This window comes from Hyperoodon ampullatus, assembly GCF_949752795.1.
Source record: "Hyperoodon ampullatus genome assembly, chromosome: 6".
In the NCBI taxonomy this organism is placed as follows: Eukaryota; Metazoa; Chordata; class Mammalia; order Artiodactyla; family Ziphiidae; genus Hyperoodon; species Hyperoodon ampullatus.
The window spans coordinates 4,092,401-4,115,152 of NC_136919.1; the positions used below are offsets into that span (position 1 = coordinate 4,092,401).

The window sequence follows — 22,752 nt, forward strand, 5'->3', positions numbered from 1 at the left end:
CAAGGACTTGAGGGCACTGTGCTTGTGGGGTCAGCAAAAGATGGTTTCTTTCCTTTTATTTATTATTATTATTATTATTATTATTATTTTTGGCTGTGCCGCGCGGCTTGCGAGATCTTAGTTCCCCAACCAGATATTGAACCTGGGCCACTGCAGTGAAAGCGCCGAGTCCTAACCACTGGACCACCGGGGAATTTTTTTTTTTTTTTTTTTTCGTTTCCTTTTAGAAATTTAGAAAGCTGGAGCTGTTCACAGCTGGTTTGCACTCAGGGGTCCTCAGCCCAAGCTCTTTGCAGACTTTATAGGAGGTAAAGTGTTCTTCACTAGCCACATCCATAGGACCTGGGGACCCCAGCTGGGGACTCCACTGGCTGATCCCACAAAGTAAGCAGTCCTTGTGCAAACATGGCAAAGCGCACGTTCCAGGACGTACTAGCTCAAGATCCTGAGATCAACCCCCATGTGTTCATTCAATAAATATGCACCAAGGGCCAGCGCGTGGTCATTCCCGAGATGGCCCGGGGGTGGCCAGATCCCCTTCCTTCCTGAAGACCCGGCAGGGCCTCCCCACCCCCACTTCCCAGAGATCACTCTGCTCCAGCCACACTGGCCCTTTCTCCATCCCTTCCACGCGCCAAGGGCATTCCAGCCTCAGGGCCTTTGCCAGTGCCACCCCGAACATCCTCCCCAGATCTTCACGAGGCTGGACTCACCGTCCAGATCTCGGCCGGTTGTTACCTCAGAGACCATCCTGGACCCAGTCAAACCAGCAGCATCCCATCATTTGGTTTGCTTTCTTCATAGTATTTATGACTCTCTGAAATGGGTATTTATCTACGTATTGTCTGTCTCGCTGGCTAGAACGTAAAACTCAGGAGGGCAGGGCCCTTGGCTTCTCGTTTGCTGTGTGTGGCAGCGTCAATCCCTTGTCCCTGGACACAGCACAGATGCTCCATAACGCTCCATTGGACGGATCCCTGGGATAGGCTTGCTTTTGTATTAGTTACTATTTCACTGACAATATCTGTACATATTTAGGGGTAGACCTGGATTGGAAAGCTCTACGGCAGATTCTTAACACACGTTGTCTTTAATCTGTATTTCTCGTGACAGAAAACATGAGGTTTCTGGATCAGAGAAAAGACCCATTATTTATTCACACAGTAGCCTTAGTGCTGGCTCCCTGCACCCTGACTCCTCACAGGGGCCGCTGGTGGGAGCCGGCGTTCCCTGCGTGCGCGGGGAGGGGGGCACGGGGTGGACGAGCCGAAGCTGTGACAGCTGCCCCTCTGCCCTCCCCGCCGCTGCCCTGAATATAAACAGCCCCTGGGGAGTGGAGGCAGGGAGATCAGTAGGTTTACAACCCCCGGAATATGAACAGAGGACTCAGGACAGAGGTCCCTAAGTGTCTCCATCATTTTTTTTTTTTTTTTTTTTGCGGTACGCGGGTCTCTCACTGCTGTGGCCTCTCCCGTTGCGGAGCACAGGCTCCGGACGCGCAGGCTCAGCGGCCATGGCTCACGGGCCCAGCCGCTCCGCGGCATGTGGGATCTTCCCGGACCGGGGCACGAACCCACGTCCCCTGCATCGGCAGGCGGACTCTCAACCACTGCGCCACCAGGGAAGCCCTATGTCTCTCCATCTTTAACTGCCCAGGCTTGTTTGAAGTCAACCATCCTTTACCCCAGGAGCCAACTCAGCACACCGTGACCTTGACCTTGGGGAAAACATGAGCATATTCATGAAACATTGTTTCCTGACATACATCTCCCAAACTGAAAAGCACCAGCCCCCATCTCTGAGTGCCAACCCCCACATGCCTGGAGCTGTGCATAGTGTTGATCCTGTGGTGAGAGGTCCCGGCATCCTCTTTCGGCGGTTGAGGAAACTGAGACTGGGAGAGCCTGCCTGACCGAGTGGAGGTCGGTTGGCACCTAAGGGCAGGGCTGAGACCAGCCCCCGCATTCGTGTGTGCCTCCAGCCCGGCTCCTTCCCCTCCTCTCTTCTTCTGAGCTCCCCAAAGCCTGGTCGAGTTGGTTTTAACATCTTTGTTTAGTTGCAGTGAAGCTTTGAAAAGGGAGGGCTCCTGTCTATTTATTCCATCCCTCCTATCTGCCAGGCACTGTGTTAATCATGGAAAAGCGAGGTGGGCATGGTCCTTTGTCCTCCTGAGAGGCAGCATTACACAAAGAATGAGCCAGAGAGTTACTAACAGGGGTGGCACGTGAAGGTGAAGAAGCACAGGTGCTAACCCAGCGACGGGCCGTCCAGGGAGCAGACACTCCGCTGGGGCCTGGCCCCAGGCAAGGCGCGAGGGAAAGATGCTCTGGGTGGAGGGACCGGCACATTCAAGGGGAGGCAAAGAGCTGGGGGAGATTCACAGGGAGGGGAGGCAGGACTTGGGTCCTGCAGGGCCCTGGTGACCATGGGCAAGGCTACTGCTCTTATCCCCAGAGCACTGGGGAGCCATGGCAGGTTTAAGCAGGGAAGGGATGGGATTAGCTGTATCAACTTCTCACTGATCTGTTTTAGCCAGATCTTCTCATTAGAGCAAAATCCCTTTCCTGCCCTTTCCTAGGGACTGGGGAAGAAAGGCTGAAAGATGTGAGAAAGAACAAAATCAGGGAAATGCAAATGACTTAGATGAGGTTTATGGTTCTTTGGCAACAGGGCAGTAACCCGGCATGTCACAGCCGTGGAGGAAAGCAGTAATTTTTCTGAATCTCTCACCGCCACGTTCACCTGGCTGTCAGCCTGGGGGCCTTTAGGGAAGTTTCAGTCATGTGCGTTAGGGCCACCTGGCCGACTCACGGAGGGAACCGGGCATCTCCAGAAAAGATGCTGAGCCGCCCTGTCACTGCAGCTCCAGGAAGCCCGCTCCTTGGGGGGGGCCACATTCATAGCAAACAATGGTAATATTTACCAAGTATCTCTGGAAAAATGAATGCAAAGTGCAGGAAATGCAGTGCAAATTGCTAGAACGCAGTACATTAGCAACATAGGCCTTTTAATGAATCTGAGATGAGAGGTATAAATTTCAGGAAAATGTCAATTTCAGTAATGTAAACAAGAGGCATCTCAACATCTCCTTCTCCATGAGACTTGATTTCAGTCTCTGGTTATAACTAAAGCTGTGATTCTTGAGAGAGATTTGATTCTGAACATCAAGGAGGTGAGAACTGGGGGAAGGGGGTTGCTTGTGTATCCTGAATTAGCAGAGAGCCTCAGGGGCACCATTGCCATCCCATTGGAGGAAAACTAAACCTTCCACTGGGGATTGGTATGCTTCCCTGAAAAGTCTTTTTGCTGCAAAAACTGGATCCCTGAGGTTGCAGGGGGATGGGGGAGGGCTGCCCACATATCACTGGAGGGCTGGGAGCTACCCTGGCTGCCGATGGGCATATATCCTGTCAAAGTCAGGGAAAGCTCAAGCTCAAGCTCAAGGTCACCCAATGCTTTTCCCTTCTTGGGTGGCCATGTTCTTCCCATTGCTAGGACCTCGGAGGGTCCTGGGAAACGGGCGCCCACAGCCCTGTCCACCTAAGACAGCCTCTTCACCTGTTCACATCAGGGTCAAATAAAGTTAGGAAGGCCGTGAGCCATGGCCGCAGAGGCTCCGTCACCTTCCTGTTGGGTCAGGAGAGGCGGCCAGGGCGGCAGAGTGACCAGCTGTCTTCCTTTCTCTGCAGTCCCCGACTACATCATCATGAAGGTACTGAGGCAGCGCCTGGACCGGCAGGACTGCGTTGAGAGAGGGTGGGTGCTGCACGGCTTCCCGCGAGACAGGAACCAGGCATGCTTGATGGACAGCATGGGCTACAGGCCCAACAGGTGAGCCGTCCGCTTCCGGCGGGGCCTCGGCCCTGGCTACGCCGCCTCCCAGGAAGGTCCCCACCACCAGGCACCGTCTGTCCGGAGCCGGCTGACTGCTGGCAGTTTGCTGGAGCCTTACCACGCTCTGGAAGGGGAGTGTCTCTTAGTCATTCCCATTCCCACCCACTCGTCCCATTTACCCTGGGAACTAGGAGTCAAGCTTAGGTTCAGATCCTGGCTCTGCCGCTCGCCTTGCCGCACCTCAGCGTCTCATCTGTGGATGATAATACGCATCAGCCAGTCTTGCTTTCCTTACGGGATTGTGGGTGCAAAGCAATCCATGTTTTCTTCTACTGTTTTCACAACTTGCTTTTTTACATTTGGTTCTTTGATGCGTCTGATATTTATTTTGATGTGGGTATGCAGTACAAATCTCTTTTTTCTTTTCCCCTCAAATGTTGAATATTGTTGAATACTCTGTCCTTCTTCCACTAACTTAAACTTGAGGGCACCCCGCCACAGGAGATATTGTGGAAATACACAAAGACCTCCTACATGAAAAAAGCAAAGGCTGTTTAGTCAGAGCTTGCTATATATATAGCAAGGGAGTTGGCCCAATCTCAAAGGCAGGCAGAGGGGAGGGAGAGCCTTCTAGTGGGAAAGGTGAGGCTTCAGGGCTTCCCTGAGGGAGGCTGTGGGCCTGGGGAAGCTGGGGGCGGCCAGCTGGAAGCAGGGTGTCCTATGTGCTTGGTTAGGGGAACACATTCAGCTTTCTCTAATTTGGTTCTAAATTGGAAATGGTGGCAAAATTAGGGAAGCTGTTAGTTACTGATCAAGTCCTGGCTGTTTAGGGCTGATTGCTGCAGAGATGGTGATTGGGTCCTGGGCTGGTGGCTGCAGGGGATAGGTATTTATATACGCTGTCTGCTCGTAAATACAGTCTCTCAGCACGCTTGGTTATACTTCTAAACTTTCTATTGTTTCCCACAAGTCGATTTCTGCAGTACTACCACACTGTTTAACTACTTTAGTTTTATCACGTATTTCAAGTCAGTGCAGGACAAAGCCCTTTCATTACTCTTCTTTATTGTCTATTTTATATGTTTGTTATTCCAAATGAGCACTATGATAATTTGATCGTGAACTGCCATTGACTTTTTAAAAATATTTTATTTATTTATTTTAGCTGCGCCGGGTCTTAGTTGCGGCATGTGGGATCTTCGTTTCGGCATGCAAACTCTTAGTTGCGGCAGGCACACGGGATCTAGCTCCCCAAACAGGGATCGCACCCGGGCCCCCTGCATTGGGAACAAGAAGTCTTACCCACTGGACCACCAGGGAAGTCCCTGCCATTGACATTTTAACTAGAATTGCATTAGGTTTATCACTTGGTCTGTTTCAGTCTGTGGCCCTGTCCTCTCTTTGCCCCTTCGTGAAACACCGACACTTTATTGGGCCCATGCTTTTCATTTTAAGTGCATTTCTAGGTATTATATTACCTGTTGTTCTTCTTGTTGGTGTTGTGATAAGAAGGTATTTTCACCCATTTTATTTTCTAACTGGATTTCTCAGGAGTATAAGAAAGATACTGATTTTTCTTATTTGCTTTATACTCCAGCTTCCTTACTAGAACTTTCTTACTGCTTCTGATAGTTTTTCAGTTGATTCCCTTGGGCTTTTCAGGCTGATGATCATGTCATCTACAAATATGTATCCTTTTGCCTCTTCCTTTCCAATATTTATATTTTTCATTTTACTCTTTGGTCTAATTACATTGGGCAGTACTTCCAGAACTGAGTCATGATGGACATGTGTTTTTTTTTTCCTGACCTGAAGGACTGTCCTGCATTCTACCACTAAGGCACTACTGTCATTTGAGGTATATACAGTTTTTATCAAGTTAAAGAAGTATAGCTCTTAGAATTGAAAATATCTGGAGTTGATGCTGAATATTATTCAAAGGCCTTTTTAGCATCTTCTAAGACAAATGTTTTTTTTTCCCATTTTGATGTATGAATATAATGAATTATGTTAGCAGGTTTTCTAATAAGTCAGCCTTTCATTCCTAGAATGACTGTCACTTGGTCTTGGTGTGTTTTTCTTTCGATATATTGCTTGTGGCAGGTGCAGTTTTGATTCCCCATCAAAACTGAGCAGTCCCCCTCCCTGCCATGTCAGGCCAGTGAATGTTATATTACATGGCAAAAGGAACTTTGCAGGTGTAATTAAGGTAACTGATCAGTTGGCTTTAAAGTAGGGGGGTCATCCTGGGCGACCTTGATCTTAGTGCAGTTAGGCCTGTACCAGACTTCTGACCTACAGAACTGTAGTATAATAAGTTTGAACTTTTTAAATCAACAAAATTTGTGGTAATTTGTTATAGTAGCAATGGGAAACTAATATACTGTTGGATGGTATTGGCTACATTTTTATTTAGATTTTTTGCATTAATATGCATATGTAATATGGGTCTGAATTTTTCCTTTTTTTTTTTTTTTTTGTCCTTTGTCAGGCTTATAGTATCAAGGATGTGATCATTTCATAGGATTTCATTCTTCCTCTGTATCTGGAATAGTTTTTAAAACTTCAACATTAACTCTTCCTTGGAGCTGGCCCTTTGGGGGAGAGGTAGCTTATTAATGATTTGATTTTGTGTTTCCTGTAGTTTTTGCTTTATATGTTTTGGTGCCATGTTATTTAGTTCATAAAGGTTTTTGTCAGCTGTGTGTTCATTGTGCAGTGGCATCTTGATGAAAGCGACCGTCTGTGACAGGACCGTTACTTGTCTCCTCCAACATGAATCTTCCCTTTCCTCCTCAGTAACAAAACATCAGTTTTCATTAGAGCACGTTGGTGTCTGAAATGAAAGAGCCCATTTTCCAGCCTCCTTTACAGCTCTGTAGAACCACAGGACTAAGTTCTGGCCAATGAGATATAAGCACAAAGTTGTGAGTGTAATTTCCAGAAAACCTGCTTTCGGAGAGCTAACTCAGCTGGAAGGCCTTTTATGTCCTTTTTGTCTGTTTTGCCTTTCTCTTCTCATTTTGTTTTTCCTGATGTTAATAATCACCTTGTCTCTTCGCTTGCCTAGTTTTCTTTGTATCTATTTGCTACTTATTTCTGCAGCTTATAATAGCTCCTCAGAACAATAGTCCACAAAGTCCATCATATTATGTAAACTGTGAGTCCCAGGTTTTTCTTATTTACTCCCGTTCCTTTCTTGTTTGGATTGCTTTTTCTGTAGGCTTACTGCAGGGCTGTTCCAGGACTTTTCTGCACTGTGATTAGAGGGATTCCCTTGGCCTGTCTTCTGAGTTGGAGTCCCTGTTTCCTGAATCACACATCTTCCTCTTTCTCACATGCTCTCATTTTAGTGTAGCATACCTTCCAATTGCTTCTCAAGTTAAAAAGATGGTTTGATGACAGTAGGCTGTTACACCCTCATCACATGTGCTCCAGACTGAAGAAGTTCACACTGAAATTTCATTTATTTCTTTGGTCTGGGTCTCATTTACTCCATCGGGCCAAAAATTAATGTGAAAACCTATGTCCTTCAGTTCTGGGAAATTCTCTTGAATTATTTTGTTGATTTTTCTCTATTTTTTTTTCTTTTTTTTCTGTTCTCCCTGGAACCCGCTATTTGAGTGTTAGATCTCCTGGACTGGCCTTGTAAATTAAAAAAAAAAAAACTTTTCTACTTTTCTCTCTTGTGTCCTATATCTTTTGTTGTGTTTGTGTTTGTGTATGTGCATGGTTTGCCTTTGTTTTGTTTTGCTCTACTTTCTAGGAGGTTTCCTCAACTTTCTCTTTCAACCCTTTTACTGAATTTCTAACTTCTACTGCAGTTTTTACTTTTATAACATTCAAGAGGGCTGTTTTCTGTCATCTGAATATTACTTTTATAGTTTATTGATCTTATTTCATGGATTTTTTAAAATCTCTTGAAGATGTTAATGGAAGCTTGTTTTTGCAGGAGGGTAATGAGGAGAGGTTTTTTCCCCTCCTGCATAGTCTGTTCCTACTGAGTTTTTGTTTGTCTTGGTCTCATTCTTTCTCAGCAGAAAGATGTTGCGTTACCCTTGGTTGTTTGCTCACATGTAAGAACGGGAAACTAAAAAACTATTTGGGAGCTCTGAGGGCATAGATGGAGCTCATAGAATTTGTCTTCAGTGTAGGATGAACTATTTGGGCCTTTTGTGCAGAATCCTCCCACCAACTCAACATCTTTAAGTCTTTTCCTCTGGAAATGTCAGATTCCTCAGAGAGGACTCACCCAGTCTCCTGCTGGAGGGTGAAGGTCTGGGGTCCGAGGGAGAAGCAGGACAGTGGGGACTGGGAGAAGGTGGGCAGAGGTCTCACACACTGCACACCATAGGCATATATATTTTTAACCTAAAATTCCCCTAATTTTGGTACAGACTCAGACTCTCAACTGTGCTCAGCATTCTTCAAGTCCAAGGAGCCTGTATTATATCCTCTCTAGAGAATAAACCTCCCATTTCTACCGAAGTGGAGGAGGAGGATTCACTCCGCTGGGTGGAGTGAGGAGGCGATCTGGGGCTTAATCTCTTCTTAAGCAAGTTTAACCAATCGTCCTTACTTTAGCCATCCAGTTTCCGAGTGGACTGTTACCGGTGCTGCTCGCTGCTCAAAAGCCAATAAAGAGGCAAATTTGGTGGAAAGGAAAGTTTGCTTTATTTCCAATGCTGGCAACCCAGGGGGGAGGGCGGGGACTCCTGTCCAAAGGCTGACTCCCCCCTACTGACAGTCAGGGGACAAGAGCTTTTATAGATGGAGGGAGGGCGCTACATGTAGAAACAGCACAGTCAGCTCTGACACTCACCTTGAAATTGGTCCTGCGGTGGTCTGATCAGCATCATCTTGATTGCTTTAGGTACAGTGAGTCTTCAGTTCCAGGGTTGGTTTGTTCCCATTTCCGTGAGGCCAGTTCTCAGAATTGCGGCAGCTTATGTCATGGCTACAGCCTGGTCATCATGTAGTTAACTTCTTCCACCTGGGGGGTTTCAGTATCTACAAGACAGTTCACAGGATACGGCTCAGAATATTAGCCATAGCCCTTGAGGAGGAACTAAACGTCCTTAACTTTGCTTAATGACTAAACTATGATTATTTGTTTGACTGTTTTCCTTGCCTCTGCATTTTCTCACTTCTCTGATTAAACTTATTCGTTGGCTAAAGTTTCTCCACAGACAAAAGGCCGGCGGAGGACATGGGAGGGAAGGACCAAGGGGTCCTGCTCCGTTTCAGTACCTCTGCCTGAGCCTTTTGAGGATTTGCTGGTGAGGACTGGTTTGTTCTCAGCTTTTCCTGCTGCTAACTCGGGATTTGGCTTGCTGACGTCTCTGCTGCTTGTTGTCAGAGGTCCAGCTGCCTTCCAGCCTCAAAAACACGTGTTTAGTTGCCTTCCCTTCCACTGTTCTCCCTGTCGTTGCTGTAGGTTTTCAGAATCCCTTTCCTGTCAATCTTCTGTCGGGTTTGGGGAGGAAACAGAATGTGATGCGTGTTTCAACGCGCCATTTTTACCTGGAACTCGACCCTCGATTGCTTTGTTGCATTTGCATGTCTCTTACCTTCAATTACTTTGCTTCCTTTATTTTAAGTTGTCACGTAGGGCAGAATGAAATTGGGTTTAACATTTATTCAACCTGCTTGTCTTTTCCTTTGAACAGTTGAATTTATCCCACTTCTTTTTTATTTTCATCACTTTATTTTATGCTTCATAATGGTTTCCTTTGTTTTCCATCTTTTTTTTTTTTTTTTTTTTTTTTGCAGTACGCGGGCCTCTCACTGCCGTGGCCTCTCCCGCTGCGGAGCACAGGCTCCGGACGCGCAGGCTCAGCGGCCATGGCTCACGGGCCTAGCCGCTCCGCGGCATGTGGGATCTTCCCAGACCGGGGCACGAACCCATGTCCCCTGCATCGGCAGGCGGACTCTCAACCACTGCGCCACCAGGGAAGCCCCCATCTTTTTTTAATGGTCTGTGTTTTCTTTTTTTTATTATTTTAAAATTTTATTTATTTATTTTTGTTTTTGGCTGCGTTGGGTCTTCGTTGCTGAGCGCAGGCTTTCTCTAGTTGTGGTGAGCGGGGGCTACTCTTCGTTGTGGTGCGCGGGCTTCTCATTGTGGTGGCTTCTCTTGCTGCAGAGCACGGGCTCCAGGCATGCGGGCTTCAGTTGTTGTGGCTCGCGGGCTCAGTAGTTGTGGCGCATGGGCTTAGTCACTCCGCAGCATGTGGGATCTTCCCGGACTAGGGCTTGAGCCCATGTCCCATGCATTGGCAGGCGGATTCTTAACCACTGCGCCACCAGGGAAGCCCCTTCTTTTTGTTTTATTATTGCTATTGTTGGCTTCTCTCCTCTCCCCCCAAGTTGGTTTCGGAGATAATCTGTTTCTAGTTCTACTACTCTAGTCAAGATGGTTTGATTAAACTTGTATTTCTCAATTTGTCAGTTCTGAAATGAAACAGAATATTTTGACTCTGTCAGTGAAAGATGAAAGAAAGAATGCTCCCATATGTACCACCTCCTCATTCCCCTCCCCCATCCACTCTCCATTTCTGGCAGGCTGGGGCTGGGGGTGGGGAGGGACAGACACATTCTGAAATTTTTTGGCCTCAGTCTATTATACACAGATTATTATTTTTAAGATCACTAAGCTTTTCTTTCTAGAAATATAACAATTACATTCTGTTTTTAGCTGTATTACTGTACTTGTGAAGTTTTCATTCTCTCTTCAACTGGATTCAGATTTTAACACCAGCTGTTTACATGATTCAGCCTCTCCATTTATCAGTTTTGATTCATTGTTCATTTGAATGGATTATGTCTTTGAGTCATTTTTAGCAAGGGTACAGACATGCTAAACTTCCTAAATTCTTGCACATTTGAGAATGTCCTTCTGTTAGCTTTATCTGTAAATAGCATCTAGCAAGGTAAAAAGTTCTCCCATCACATTTCTTACCCCTCAGCATCCTGTACCATTTCTATACTGTGCTCTGACACCTGTGGGGTTGCAGTAATGTCTGAGGCCAGTGAGATTTTTTTCCATTATAGGTAATGTACATCTTATGTCTGGATGCTCTCTCTCTCAGTTCATTTACATTCACTAGGCCATGCCTCAGTCTTGGTTCTCTTTATTACTTTTCTCTGGAATATTATGAATCCTTTCCATTTCCATTATTTCAGGAGAATTTTCTTCTAGTACATATAGTAATATTTTTCTGGTTCATTCACTTGGTGTTCTTTTCAGGAAGACCAATTATGTGCATGCTGGATATTTATTATCTGTTTCCATAATTACAATTTCTTTCTAGTAGCTTTTATCTTTTCCTTTTCTCTTCTGTATTATTTTTCACATCTGTCCTTCATGATAGCTTTATTTTTATCATATTTATTTCTTGTTGCTTCTAATTTATTTTTCATTTCTATAATGCTTTTACATTTCCCTTAGTTTTTTCCCTTAATGTTTTCAGTTTTCTTTCATCTCCTTTTAAATTTTATGTCATCCTCTTTTCTTTGATTTCTTATATTACAGTGTCTGTTCTGTCTAAATTATTTTGAGCACATTGATAAGGTTTTATCTAAAATGTTCTGCTGTTTCCTAGAATACTTCTTCTTCCAAAGGGTATTCATTGTCTATGTCTCTCTCTCTCTCCCTCTCTCTCTCTCTCTCTCTCTTTTAACTTTTAGGACCCTTATTTGGCAATGTCTATACCTGAGTCCCAAGGTGGGTATATTTTGCAAATCATTTGTCTTTGAATAGCTCTGTGGTTTCTCTAAGAATAGCATGAGTTGGTTTTAGAAAATAGACAGAAAATAAGTTTTCTCTGTTGTAATAAATTACCACAAACTGAGTGGCTTAAACAGTACATATTTATTGTCTTACAATTCTGTAAGGCTAACATCAATATGTCAGACGGGCTGCGTTCCTTTCTGGAGGCTCTAGGAAGAGTACATTTCCTCACCTTTTCAGCTTCTAGAGATTGCCCCCAGTCCTTGGATCATTGCCCCCTTCCTCTGTGTTCAAAGACAGCAATGTTGCAACACTTGGTCTTCTTCTGTGGCCACATCTCCCTCTGACCAGAGCTGGGAGCAGTTCTCAGATTTTAAGGACTCGTGTGATTGGATTGGGTCCACCCAGATGATCTTACCTATCAACGTCCTTAATGTAATCTCATGTGCAGATCCCGTTTTCCATGTAAAGTAACATATTCACAGATTCTGGGGGTCAGGAGGTGGACCTCTTGGTGGGGGGCATTCTTCTGTTCCTCACGGTTGGATTCTCCTCAATTCTCTCTTAATTATATCCTTGGAGTTGGGTCTGGAGAGCTTCCTCCTAGAAGACTGAAAGGTCTGTTTAGTTCTAGGGCAGCAGGGACCCAGCAGGCAGCCTGAGCATCCTGTCTTTCCACCTATGTTGACCGGGAATTTCCAGGGGACCACAGTGCTATGAGGCGAAGTTTCCACCCTCCGTTTGCTGAGGATGGAACAGACTTTGGTGTCAATAATTAGCTTCTGAGTAAACTCATCTACCTGAAGATGAAAGGCATCAGGGAAAATGTAAAAACAGTCACTTAAAAGAAGGCTGGGGGCGGGTCATTGACAAGACATAGGGAGAGAATCTAGTGCTCATTTTTCTGAACCCAGAGGGGAAGAATGCCTATTTTATTTACCGACCCTGTGCACCATGCCAGGACTGCACGACCAACAGGGGGAGGGCACGGTGTTTATTAAAAGCATCGCAGGGAAGATTATTCAAGAACCTCTTTGATTTAGGGCAGGCTTGCAAGGAAATACTTCTCCATTCACCACGAAGTAAAAAGCAGTTTCTAAAGACTTAGTAAATAATGCCAATTTAATTTATTTGACCCTAAGGCAGAGGACAAGCAGAGAAATAAAAAAGATATTTGTTTACAACATAGATTTAATCATATGCCACTGTTTAATCATCCTTCTGTATTTTTCTCCCATCACTGAGGGTGTATTTTCCCTCCTCTTTCTCATCTCTGACTAATCCGTTTCCTCCACCTTAGCTTGAAATTAAGCATTTTTTATGATTAATTCAGAAAGTAATTTTAGCCATGAACCTTCAAGTCCAGATATAGGCTAAGGAAGAGAGAAACATTCTAAAATGAACCCACCTAGCTCTGGGATGAGTATCAGGGCTGTAATTCTGGTTCGGTTGTGATGCCAATTATAAAGCACTCTAGCTGTGGTGCTGCTGTTTTTGACACCAGGAGGAAATCTTGACAGAATTATAGCCTAGAAATCAATCTGGGAATACGATACAGAAATCTATAATTCAGATATGAAAACAGTCTACAAAGGCTCTTTTTGTTTTTAGGAGGATTCAATGAAATTAGATTAAAATAAAATAAATTTACATATCTATCAATTTTACTATTAAAATATATTCATACTAGTAAATAGAGTTATTGGGGAAGGGTAAGCTACTCTGTGTATTGGACACAGAAATAGACCCCTCTGGCTTATCAGGGAACAAAGTTATTGTCTCCTTGTCAAATATGAGTCTCTTCTTAGAGCTAATAAATGGATAGTGTTCAAATGCCATGTTTTGTTTCACTTCTACCTCATAAACCTATGGCACATAATACTAAATTATATTCTGCAGAGCAGTATCAAACTCCTGGTTCCAACATCCCACAGTGAGGGAAACAAACCAAGTAATTGATGTGTCACAAAGAAGGAGAAAAAGTTATTTGAGAACAAATAAAATGGGCTATAAAGTTTGTTAAAATGTAATAATAATAGTAAAAAGAAAAAAATAGAAGAAGAAAGAAGAAAGAAACAAAGAGAGAAGTATCCAAGGCTCCATCCAGAAATCTGCCCTCTGCTTGGCTGTAAAATAATTCATTTCATGCTGCAAGTTTGTAGCATGGTATTTCCTTTTAAAATTAATGTTTACTATGGAGAGGGAGTATAGGATTCTGATTGATGTTGGGAAGTTTGCAGTGTATCAGACAGACTGGTTTTTTTTTTTTTTTTTTTTTTCCCCTTTGCCTCCTCCCTCACCTTGATGCTGTGAGGAGGGGGCGGGGCGGGCTATGCCTTGAACCTCTTCCCCCGACCCGGGCTGTACCGCTGCAGGCCCAGCGGGCAAGGTCCGGGTCACGTCCAACTGCAAGGTCCCAGGTCAGAGCTGCTGCTGCGTCTCTCAGAAATCCCTGCAAAGAGGGTAAAAGAGGGGACCCTCGCTGAGTCAGTGGCAATAGAATTCAGCAGAATGGTAGCAGAGATTTTATTATTGCTGTTTTCTTCAGTATTTCTCTCTTTCTGTACTCCATTGGACTAAATTTGGGGACTATGAAGAAATCACCCAAGGAAGGTATTTTCGATTAGCTTGTTGTGTCCCAGGTTGTTTTGTGCAAACTGGCAACTGCTGTATAGGTTCCTTTTCGAGTGTGGTGGGTTTCAATTTTTTATTTATTATTCTTTCTTTCTTTTTTTTTTTGTGGTGTGCGGGCCTCTCACTGCTGTGGCCTCTCCCGTTGCAGAGCACAGGCTCCGGACGCACAGGCTCAGCGGCCATGGCTCACGGGCCCAGCCGCTCCGCGGCATGTGGGATCCTCCCGGACCGGGGCACGAACCCGTGTCCCCTGCATCGGCAGGCGGACTCTCAACCATTGTGCCACCAGGGAAACCCCTATTTATTATTATTTCTTAAACTAGACAGTTGTGTGTCCCACATAACTGTGGGAGCCCAGAGGGGTTCGGTTGTCCCTGGGAAAGCAGTGACAGGCCTCCTCTCATTGCACCTGGATCCCAGTTGGTGCTGGGTGTCTTGTTGGCTTTTGCTAAAAGCATAGTCCTTTCCCCCAGGGAACCAGAGAGCAGAGCTGCCCAAGGGACCCAGGCTGGCTGACGTGAACTCCCAGCCTGGAGGAGCTGGGACTCCCACACCCAAGCAGAGCCTGCCTGGTGCAAGCCTGGCCCCTCAGACACGTGGGTCTGAAAGCTTTCATATTTCCTGGGCCAGACCCTCGACACAAGCCTCCGCTTAGTGGTCGGAGGCAGCCCAGAGTGTTCAGACCAGGCTGTTGCTGCTGGATCCCGCTCTCCTCCTCTCCCCTTTGCATCTTCGCATCCAGTTTCTGACTCTGCTCTGCAGCGGTCCTGCCTTGTTCGTCCCTGAGGACACTTCTCCCCCTCCCAGTCCTGCCCCCTCACCTTGGACCCTCATCATCACCCTGACAACAAGAATGATGATAGTGATATCTGGTGTCTACTGAGTGCCAGTTGTGTGCCTGCTTTGCATCTCCTTTAATCCATTCAATAGCCCCATAAAGTAGGTTGGTTCAGTAAAAGGCATGTGGGCTCAGGGGAGCCGTGTCCCTCGCCCCAGGCCATGTGGAGGAGACCAACCGGGACCCCAGCTCTTTGCTCTGAACGGCTCCATCGTGCCCTTTCTGCAATGCGACGAGCGTCTATCCCTGCCCCCTGGCTTGCTGGCTTGGAAAAAACTACAATTAACCTCAGTTTTCCTGTCTGTCAAATGGAGCAATAACCTCTACCCTTTTAACCAGACAGCACCAGTGCTCTGGAGAGTGAGTGGAATATGTGTGCGTGTGATTTATAATTGGCAAGTGCCGTGGATGCAGGGGGCTCTATGAGCTGGCTCCGAATATCTCTCTCACAGCTCTTTCTGGGAGGACAGACTCTCATTCAAAGTGTAGGATATAGTTTTCTCTCCTGTTCTCACAAAATAAATTACACACTCCATGCCCTAAATAGGTGAGCTACTGATTTGCCTACACTTTAAGAAGCATGGAAACATTTATTATGATCGTTATCCATGTGCTTTTTAATTCCTGTTACACAAAAAGAGGCTAAAATGGGGCTTCCCTGGTGGCGCAGCGGTTGAGAGTCCGCCTGTCGATGCAGGGGACACGGGTTCGTGCCCCGGTCCGGAAAAATCCCACATGCCGCGGAGTGGCTGGGCCCGTGAGCCATGGCCACTGAGCCTGTGCATCCAGAAAAAGAGGCTAAAATGGCAAATACTGTTATACTCTGAAGGACGACCATCAGAGGGTAATTGCTGTATCTACTCACTGTGGGCTGGTACAAATAACTCATTTCTACTCAAAATATTTTCCCTCTAGTCACAATCTGCTTGCTTTTCTTACCTACAGAAGACATTTTAAAGACTCCCGTTGGTTGGAATTGGGGAAGGTAGCTCCTTGTTCTCCAGACGGCATGTGGGATGAGAGAGTGGCCCTGAAATAGACAAAGACAAAAATCACCCTTTTGTCTGGAAGGGGCCCGTGGATCCAGGCAAACTGGAAAATTGTGATCAGAGCATTTAACAATGTTGATAAATTATTCTGCTGAATGCTGGTCTGATTTCTTGGGTTCAGCTATGTTAAATTTAAACAATGGAAAATCATGGTATGTTATGAAAGTAAAAACTGAACTGGCATATAGGTAATATGCCAGAGCGCTCTCATTTAATTTAAAAGCTTGTTATTTTGTAGTTGCATATGACACTGTGTTTTGGAGGACAACACGGCGAAACCCTCAGAGAATGGCTTCACCGTTTCTGATGTGTTCCAAAGTGAAAAGGATGTTATCGTCTCTTAAGAGAACAGCAGTTGGACCAAAGAACAATTAAAATGCGCGAGAGGATTTCTCGCCTCTCCTCTCTCTCTTTCTCTCTCTCTCTTTTTTATTATCACTTGGTCCTTCCAGGAAGCTCTCATATTTCTGCAGCTGATCCTTACGTGGATTACGGATAATAAACAGCCCATTAATGGAGGCCTGAACTAGGAAATGGAGCTGGAATCAGCAGCAAAATTCAGTGGCTGACTGAGGTTAATAACTCCATTACTCCAGCCCCGTGCCGAGCCACCCGATGAGTGGGATGTTAGCCTTATCTTACTCCTTATTAATTGAGCTAATAGAACCGGCTGACCCTGCCTTGCTGCCACCATCTGAGAGTTTACCAGACATGGGCTGGAATACATATCATGGACTGTGTGCTCCACGGTGCCTTTTGTTTTTGGAAGAAAGATCTTTCCTAAACATCGGTGAGCCGGGAGGCCCCTCCTAACAGCAGAGTCGCTGTGCACCTATCCACAGCAGGGTCCCCAGCCACTCGGATTCTGTCGCACAAGCGATGGTGTCCATTGGCCCCTCTAGGCGGATGTCCACTTGGGTTCGAGGGCTTTGGAGGAAGTAGCCATTGTCTCAACAAAACGTCTGGGGCCAAGGGTAAAAAAGAAAGTGTGCATGCGATGGAGGTGGGAGTGGGGGCAGCTCCAGGCCTTGTCTCTTCTGGTTCTTTCTTTCTTTCAACATTCAGCAGATGTCTGAATTTTTCATCCGTCTTTCCCCTTCCTGATAGTTCGACACACGTTTCTGACAATCTTGCTTTGCGGCTCGCTGGTCAGCGGTCCGGGGGCTCTGCGTAACCTTTCTAAGCCTCAGTGTCCTTATCCGTCAAATGGGGTGATAACCCAGCCCTTCTCACCTCACCTTTGCTGGATTCATGTACGTATTTGCTGGGAAAATGCATATGGGTGGGACTTAGGAATTAGAAAATGCTCCGTACAGCCAAGATGATGTTGTCAACAGATAAATATCTAAACCTGAATTTCCTGCAGCCAGTTATTATCTTCTCTGCGCTCCAGTTTCATCAACTGAGGACCAGGGACCATGGCATTGAGGACATCAGGTCGGGGGTAGGAGGCGGTGATGCGGAAGCACTCTGCACAAAGCCTGGCGTATGTACGGGGGCCTCCGGGTGTGAGAGCCGCATTTATTCCTAATACATTGGGAGCTCTGAGCCTGTGCGTGGAGACCAGAGCTTCTGCAAAGCAAGGTCAGACCAGTTCCTCACCAAGGAACTGTGGCCCGGGCTGGCCCCTCGGTCACTCGGAGCACACTGCTCCCCTCTGGGTGGAGGAAGGTACTTCCTTGTTCACCTGCGATTTGCGGGGCAGAGGATGATCCTGCAGATACACAAAGACAAGACTGCGCTTTTGTCAGAGAAGCCAAAGAGCCAGACAAACAGGGAAATCTGAATGCTAGAACAGTCTCGCAGATCGTGTGGCAGCCGTGAAAAAGCGTGGATCACCTGTCCCCTGTTGTTTTGTAAGATTTAAAGATTCCTTTTTTTCTTTTTCTTTTTTTTGGCCATGCCACATGGCTTGTAGGATCTTAGTTCCCCGACCAAGGGATCGAACTCGGGCCCTGGCAGTGAACGCGCCGAGTCCTAACCACTGGACCGCCAGGGAATTCCCTAAAGATTCTTTTGATGGCAGGACACAACCAAATGACGCTCAGAGAGGTGAAAGGCAGAACTCTGTTACTTACAGCTCCAAACGAGAGGTGGCTGCCACATGGGGCCGTGCAGGGGCTTCACCCTGGGGACAGGGTGACCGCAGCTGAGCCGTGGAAGGCATCTTCTGTCTGGCAGGAGGGCAGTTAGCTAGGTTTTGCAGGCTTTTGCTGGATTGGCTAATTTAAATAATTTCAGGGGCTCCGGGGCCTGGGGGCTGTGCCCTCCTGGAGTGTAGGAGTCCCGGAAGGGGAGTGCTTGGAGTGGGGCTTGGCGAACTGCCCAAGCAGGGGACTTGAGGGTTGTGAGCCGTGACTTGAAAACTGGGTCGATACAGCACTTGTGAAATGCCGTATCACACCTGTCCTGCTTGGGATGGGCTCTGCCCGCCTGTCCTCATTCTGTATTCTTCACCTTTCCACCGTCGAGGCTTACTTTTGGAGACAGCCTTGAAGAGATTAAAACTCACCCCAAAGGTCTTCCATCCCGGCAACACTTGCATCTCTCCAGCGTCTCTGAAATCTCTGCCGTCACCTGCTCCGGCGTCCCGTTCGGGTCAACTGCCTTGTTCTCGCTTTTGCATCCACTCTCCCCAAGACGTGGGCCATCTTCCCAGGCCACCAGCTCAGTTTCCACTACACTTGTTACACAGCCACTTAGCACATTGCGACAGCACGCACCGACTGTCCTGGCTCTGAGAGTAAGTGTTGTGCGTCCTTGTAGCAAAAATAAATACTAGCTGGTGATGGGAACTTGGCAGCCACCTGGGAGGTCGGAGGGGATGCAGGCGGTGGTTCTCAGAGCCGGTGGCTGGGTCACCGGGCCTGGAGTTAGGAAAGGAGGTGCACCCTGGGCCTCCAGCTCAAGACTGTGGCCAGTGGTGGAGTCGGGACCCCCGGGGCTGGAGTATTTTAATCCTTCGGTAAATAAGGACTGAAGTAGAAAAAGGGAAGTTCTCCCATTATTTTCCTGCCTAGGGACTGTTGACATTTTACCACTTATTTCCAATGTTTGTGTAAGAAAAAGTCTGGTGAGGATGATTCTGAGCAAATGTGGAAGGTCGGCACCGCTTTTTTTCGAGGGTTAAAACTTAGTTTATGACAGTCTGTTACTAAGGTTTGTCGTCTGTCTTGAAGAGCCTAAGAGCAATTACTTTTGAAGCGGGGACATCAAAAATGTACATCACCTTTGAACTCTTTGCCTGCAGCCTCCAGGATCCTGCAGAGTATAAAATAGAAAAGTACAGTGAATTCTCGGAAAGAGAGCGAGCCCCGACGACCACAGGCTTAGTTCTGCTGTCCCCAGCGGGCAGCGGGGACCAGAAGGCACACTGCGTGGTGTGCTGGTGGCAGGAAACTTCAGGGCAGCTGGCAATCCGGGAGCGTAAGAGACAGCCTGTGCTGGGTGATGGAGGGCCTGGGAGTTTAGTCTTTAGGAGGAAACAGGGCACACATGTAACAAGGGATTTGCGTGGTATTTTCTTGGTTAGTAACTTTGTTAAAGACTGACACTAACCATCTTGCCGTAGTATATTGAAACTCAGTGTATTTATTTATTTATTTGGGTTGTGTTGGGTCTTCGTTGCTGCACGGGGGCCACGCCTCACTGTGGTGCACAGGCCTCTGCAGTGGCGTCTCCTGCTGCGGAGCACAGGCTCTAGGTGCGTGGGCTTTAGAAGTTGTGGCGCACGGGCTTAGTTGCTCCGCGGCATGTGGGATCTTCCCGGCCAGGGCTCGAACCTGTGTCCCCTGCATTGGCAGGCGGATTCTTAACCACTGCGCCACCAAGGAAGCCCCTAACTCAGTGTATTTATTAACCATTAAAATTTTTTTTCCTAAGAACTTTCTGAGAGCACCCAGTTCTGCCTGGCTGGCTCTCCTGATGTCTCTAAGAGGTCTAGGAAGGGGTCCAGCGTGAGTTTGCCACACTCTACTTGAGCACACTTTCTCCCCAAATGACACCATGTAAATGTGTCATTTGGGGAGGAAGTGACAACTTTTCTCAGTTTCCTAGTTTAGTGTCTGATTACCTTCACAGTCAGAAAATTTCTCTCATGCCCAGCTCTCCCTTTTCCCCCCATCAAGGTTGACTATTCTTCATTGACAAAGCACATCTCAATTTCTGCTTCCCCTGTGGATTCTAAGCTCTTATTAGGGGTGCAACGGGTTTTATCCAACCAGTAACAGTTGGGCCTAAGTCGGTGGTGACTGAGACATCAGGGGAGATAAACACGCCTTCCCTGCTATCAGACATCCAAAGCAATCTCCAGGCCTCGGTGGAGAGTGACAGGTGACCTTTAGCAGAATGGAGCCCCGGGTAGTTGGCATTTGAGTCCAGCTCTGATGAAGATGCCCCCATTTTTGGCAGGCGCAACTCTAGACCGTTGACTTAAATTCATTTCCCAGAGAAAGGCAAGAGGACGGAGGCCGAGATGACCTGGAGAAATCATATTTGTTTTCTTTACCCATAGGAGACTTTGGGAGGCATCAGAGTGTACTTCAATTTTCCATCTTCCTTGGAGGCATAAATAAAGTGCTGAACTGTTGAACCCCGCTTGTGCTTTAAAAGCTTGGGCCTCTGCCAGATTCATGTGGCAGATGTCTAAAAGCTTGAAGCTCTCCTCCCTAAATATCACAGAAATTATTTAATAAAAAAAAAAAAAAAACTTTTAAGAAGGTCTCCCACAAACTGAAGTTCAGGCTTACTTCTTCTGAGATTATAGAACCCTGGGCCTTGCCTCCTTGTTGGCTTTGAGGTGTCTGCAGAGTCCAGACCCCACCCCCACACCCGCCCCCGCCCCCAGGGGCAAGTGGATCAGAACCCCCATGTGGCTCTTGGGGCCCTTCCTTTCTCTCTGGGCCTCTGTCTCATGAAGCGTAGGTTCTAGATCCTAGGAAAGGACTCCATGCACCGGGCAGAAACCCACCAGGCCTGGAACTCCCACTCACAGAGTAGGAGGCGGGGTGGGGATCGGGAGAGGAGGGCTTCCCTCCTTCCCACCCATCCGTCCCCTTCCTGCCCCCGCACCTGAGCACACCTGCCTACTTCCTGCTTGCTAAACGCCGAGTGTTTGCTCCTAATGTGTCTCCCTTCAGAGCACCTTGGGCTTTTGTCCACATCTTATCTTTCCTACGAGGCTTAGCTCAAACTCCACCACCTCCAGGAAGCCTTCCCTGACGCTTCTCCTTGCCCTGCACCTTCACGGCACTTTACACGTTGTCCTGCGGGTGGGAAGCAGCTTGACAGGACAGTGGTGAAGCAAGAGGCCCCAGAAGCCTGGCTTTGCCTCATACAGGCTGAGTGAGGCTGGGCAGGGTTTTTTTTTAATCATCTCTGAACTTCAGTCTCCTCCTATGTAAGATGGGGATGATTTTGTTCAGATAAGCACCAAATATTTACAGAGCATCTGTTACGTGCAGGTACTGCTCGACTTCTGGGAACACAGAAGGAAACAAAACCGAAAATACTTGCTGTCCCATGGCTTACATTCCTGCTGGCGTGAGAAAGGCTATATACAACCAACAGATGCATACTCTTTTGGGTCCCATGGAGAGCAGTGATACAGAGTCAAGGGGAGAAGGGAAGGCGGGCAGGAAGGTGGGGAGGGATGGGTGGGGTAGCACATTGCTTGGAAGGTGGTCAGGGATGGCCTTTCTCTTAAGAGCACATTTGAGCAGAGGTTTAAACAAATCCTGGGATGATCTGTGGTAGAGCAGTTTGGGCCAGGGGAACAGCAAGTGCAAAGGCCCTGGGGTGAGAATGTGCTTGGCAAGTTCAGGGGGCATCATGGAGGCTGTTGTCAGTGGAGCAGCAACGGGGCGGGAGGTGGTGAGTCAGAGGTAGACGGGCCTCCTGGAGGACTCGGGCTTTTCCTCTGAGTCAGGTGGGAGCCACTGGGGGTGGGGAGTGATGAGCAGTTGAGTGATGATACTTACGTTTTAAAAGGAATACTCAGCGTCCTGGGTGGAGAATGGACTGTAGGCAGGCATGAGGACAAGGGCAGAAGCAAGGAGGCCAGGAAGGGGGCAGTTGGCATCATCCAGGTGGGAGATTCTGGTGGGCTGGCCCAGGGTAGGAGCCACGCAAGTGGCAAGATGTACTTGGGCTCCGACTACGTTTTGAAGGCAGAACAGACACGGTCGATATGGACAACTCCAGTTTTTGCTGGAGCAAAAGGGAAGAATGGGCTGGCTATCTCCTGACCAGGGATGTGGAAGGAGCAGGTTTGGGGGAAGGGACCACCAGTTCCATTTTGGACATGGTAAGAGTGAGATACCTATTAGGAATCTGAACGGGTCTCCCAGGGCTGCTATACCGCAGACTTTGTGGCTTAAAAAATGGCAATTCATTTCCTCACAGTTCTGGAGGCTGGAAGTCCAAGATCAAGGTGCTGGCAAGACTGGTTTCTGCTGAGGCGTCTCTCGTTGGCTTGCAGACAGCCACCCTGTTGCTGCCTCTTCATGTCGTCTTTTCTCTGTGTACAAGTGTCTCTTTGTGTGTCCAAATTTCCCCCTCTTCTAGGACACCATTCAGATTGGGTTAGGGCCCACCCTGACAACTTCATTTAACTTAATCACCTCTTTATTTTTATTTATTTATTTACATTTATTTTTGGCTGCCTT

At 47.1% G+C, this 22,752-nt stretch overlaps 1 protein-coding gene across 1 annotated transcript in view; it reads left to right on the forward strand.

Moving 5' to 3' along the window:
- The window catches only part of AK8 (adenylate kinase 8), a 132,160-nt gene that overhangs the window by 77,337 nt on the left and 32,071 nt on the right, over positions 1-22,752 (forward strand). The window contains exon 11 of the mRNA XM_079706415.1: positions 3,690-3,831. Within this exon, the coding sequence (XP_079562541.1) occupies positions 3,690-3,831 (142 nt within the window). The remainder of the gene's footprint in view (positions 1-3,689; positions 3,832-22,752) is intronic.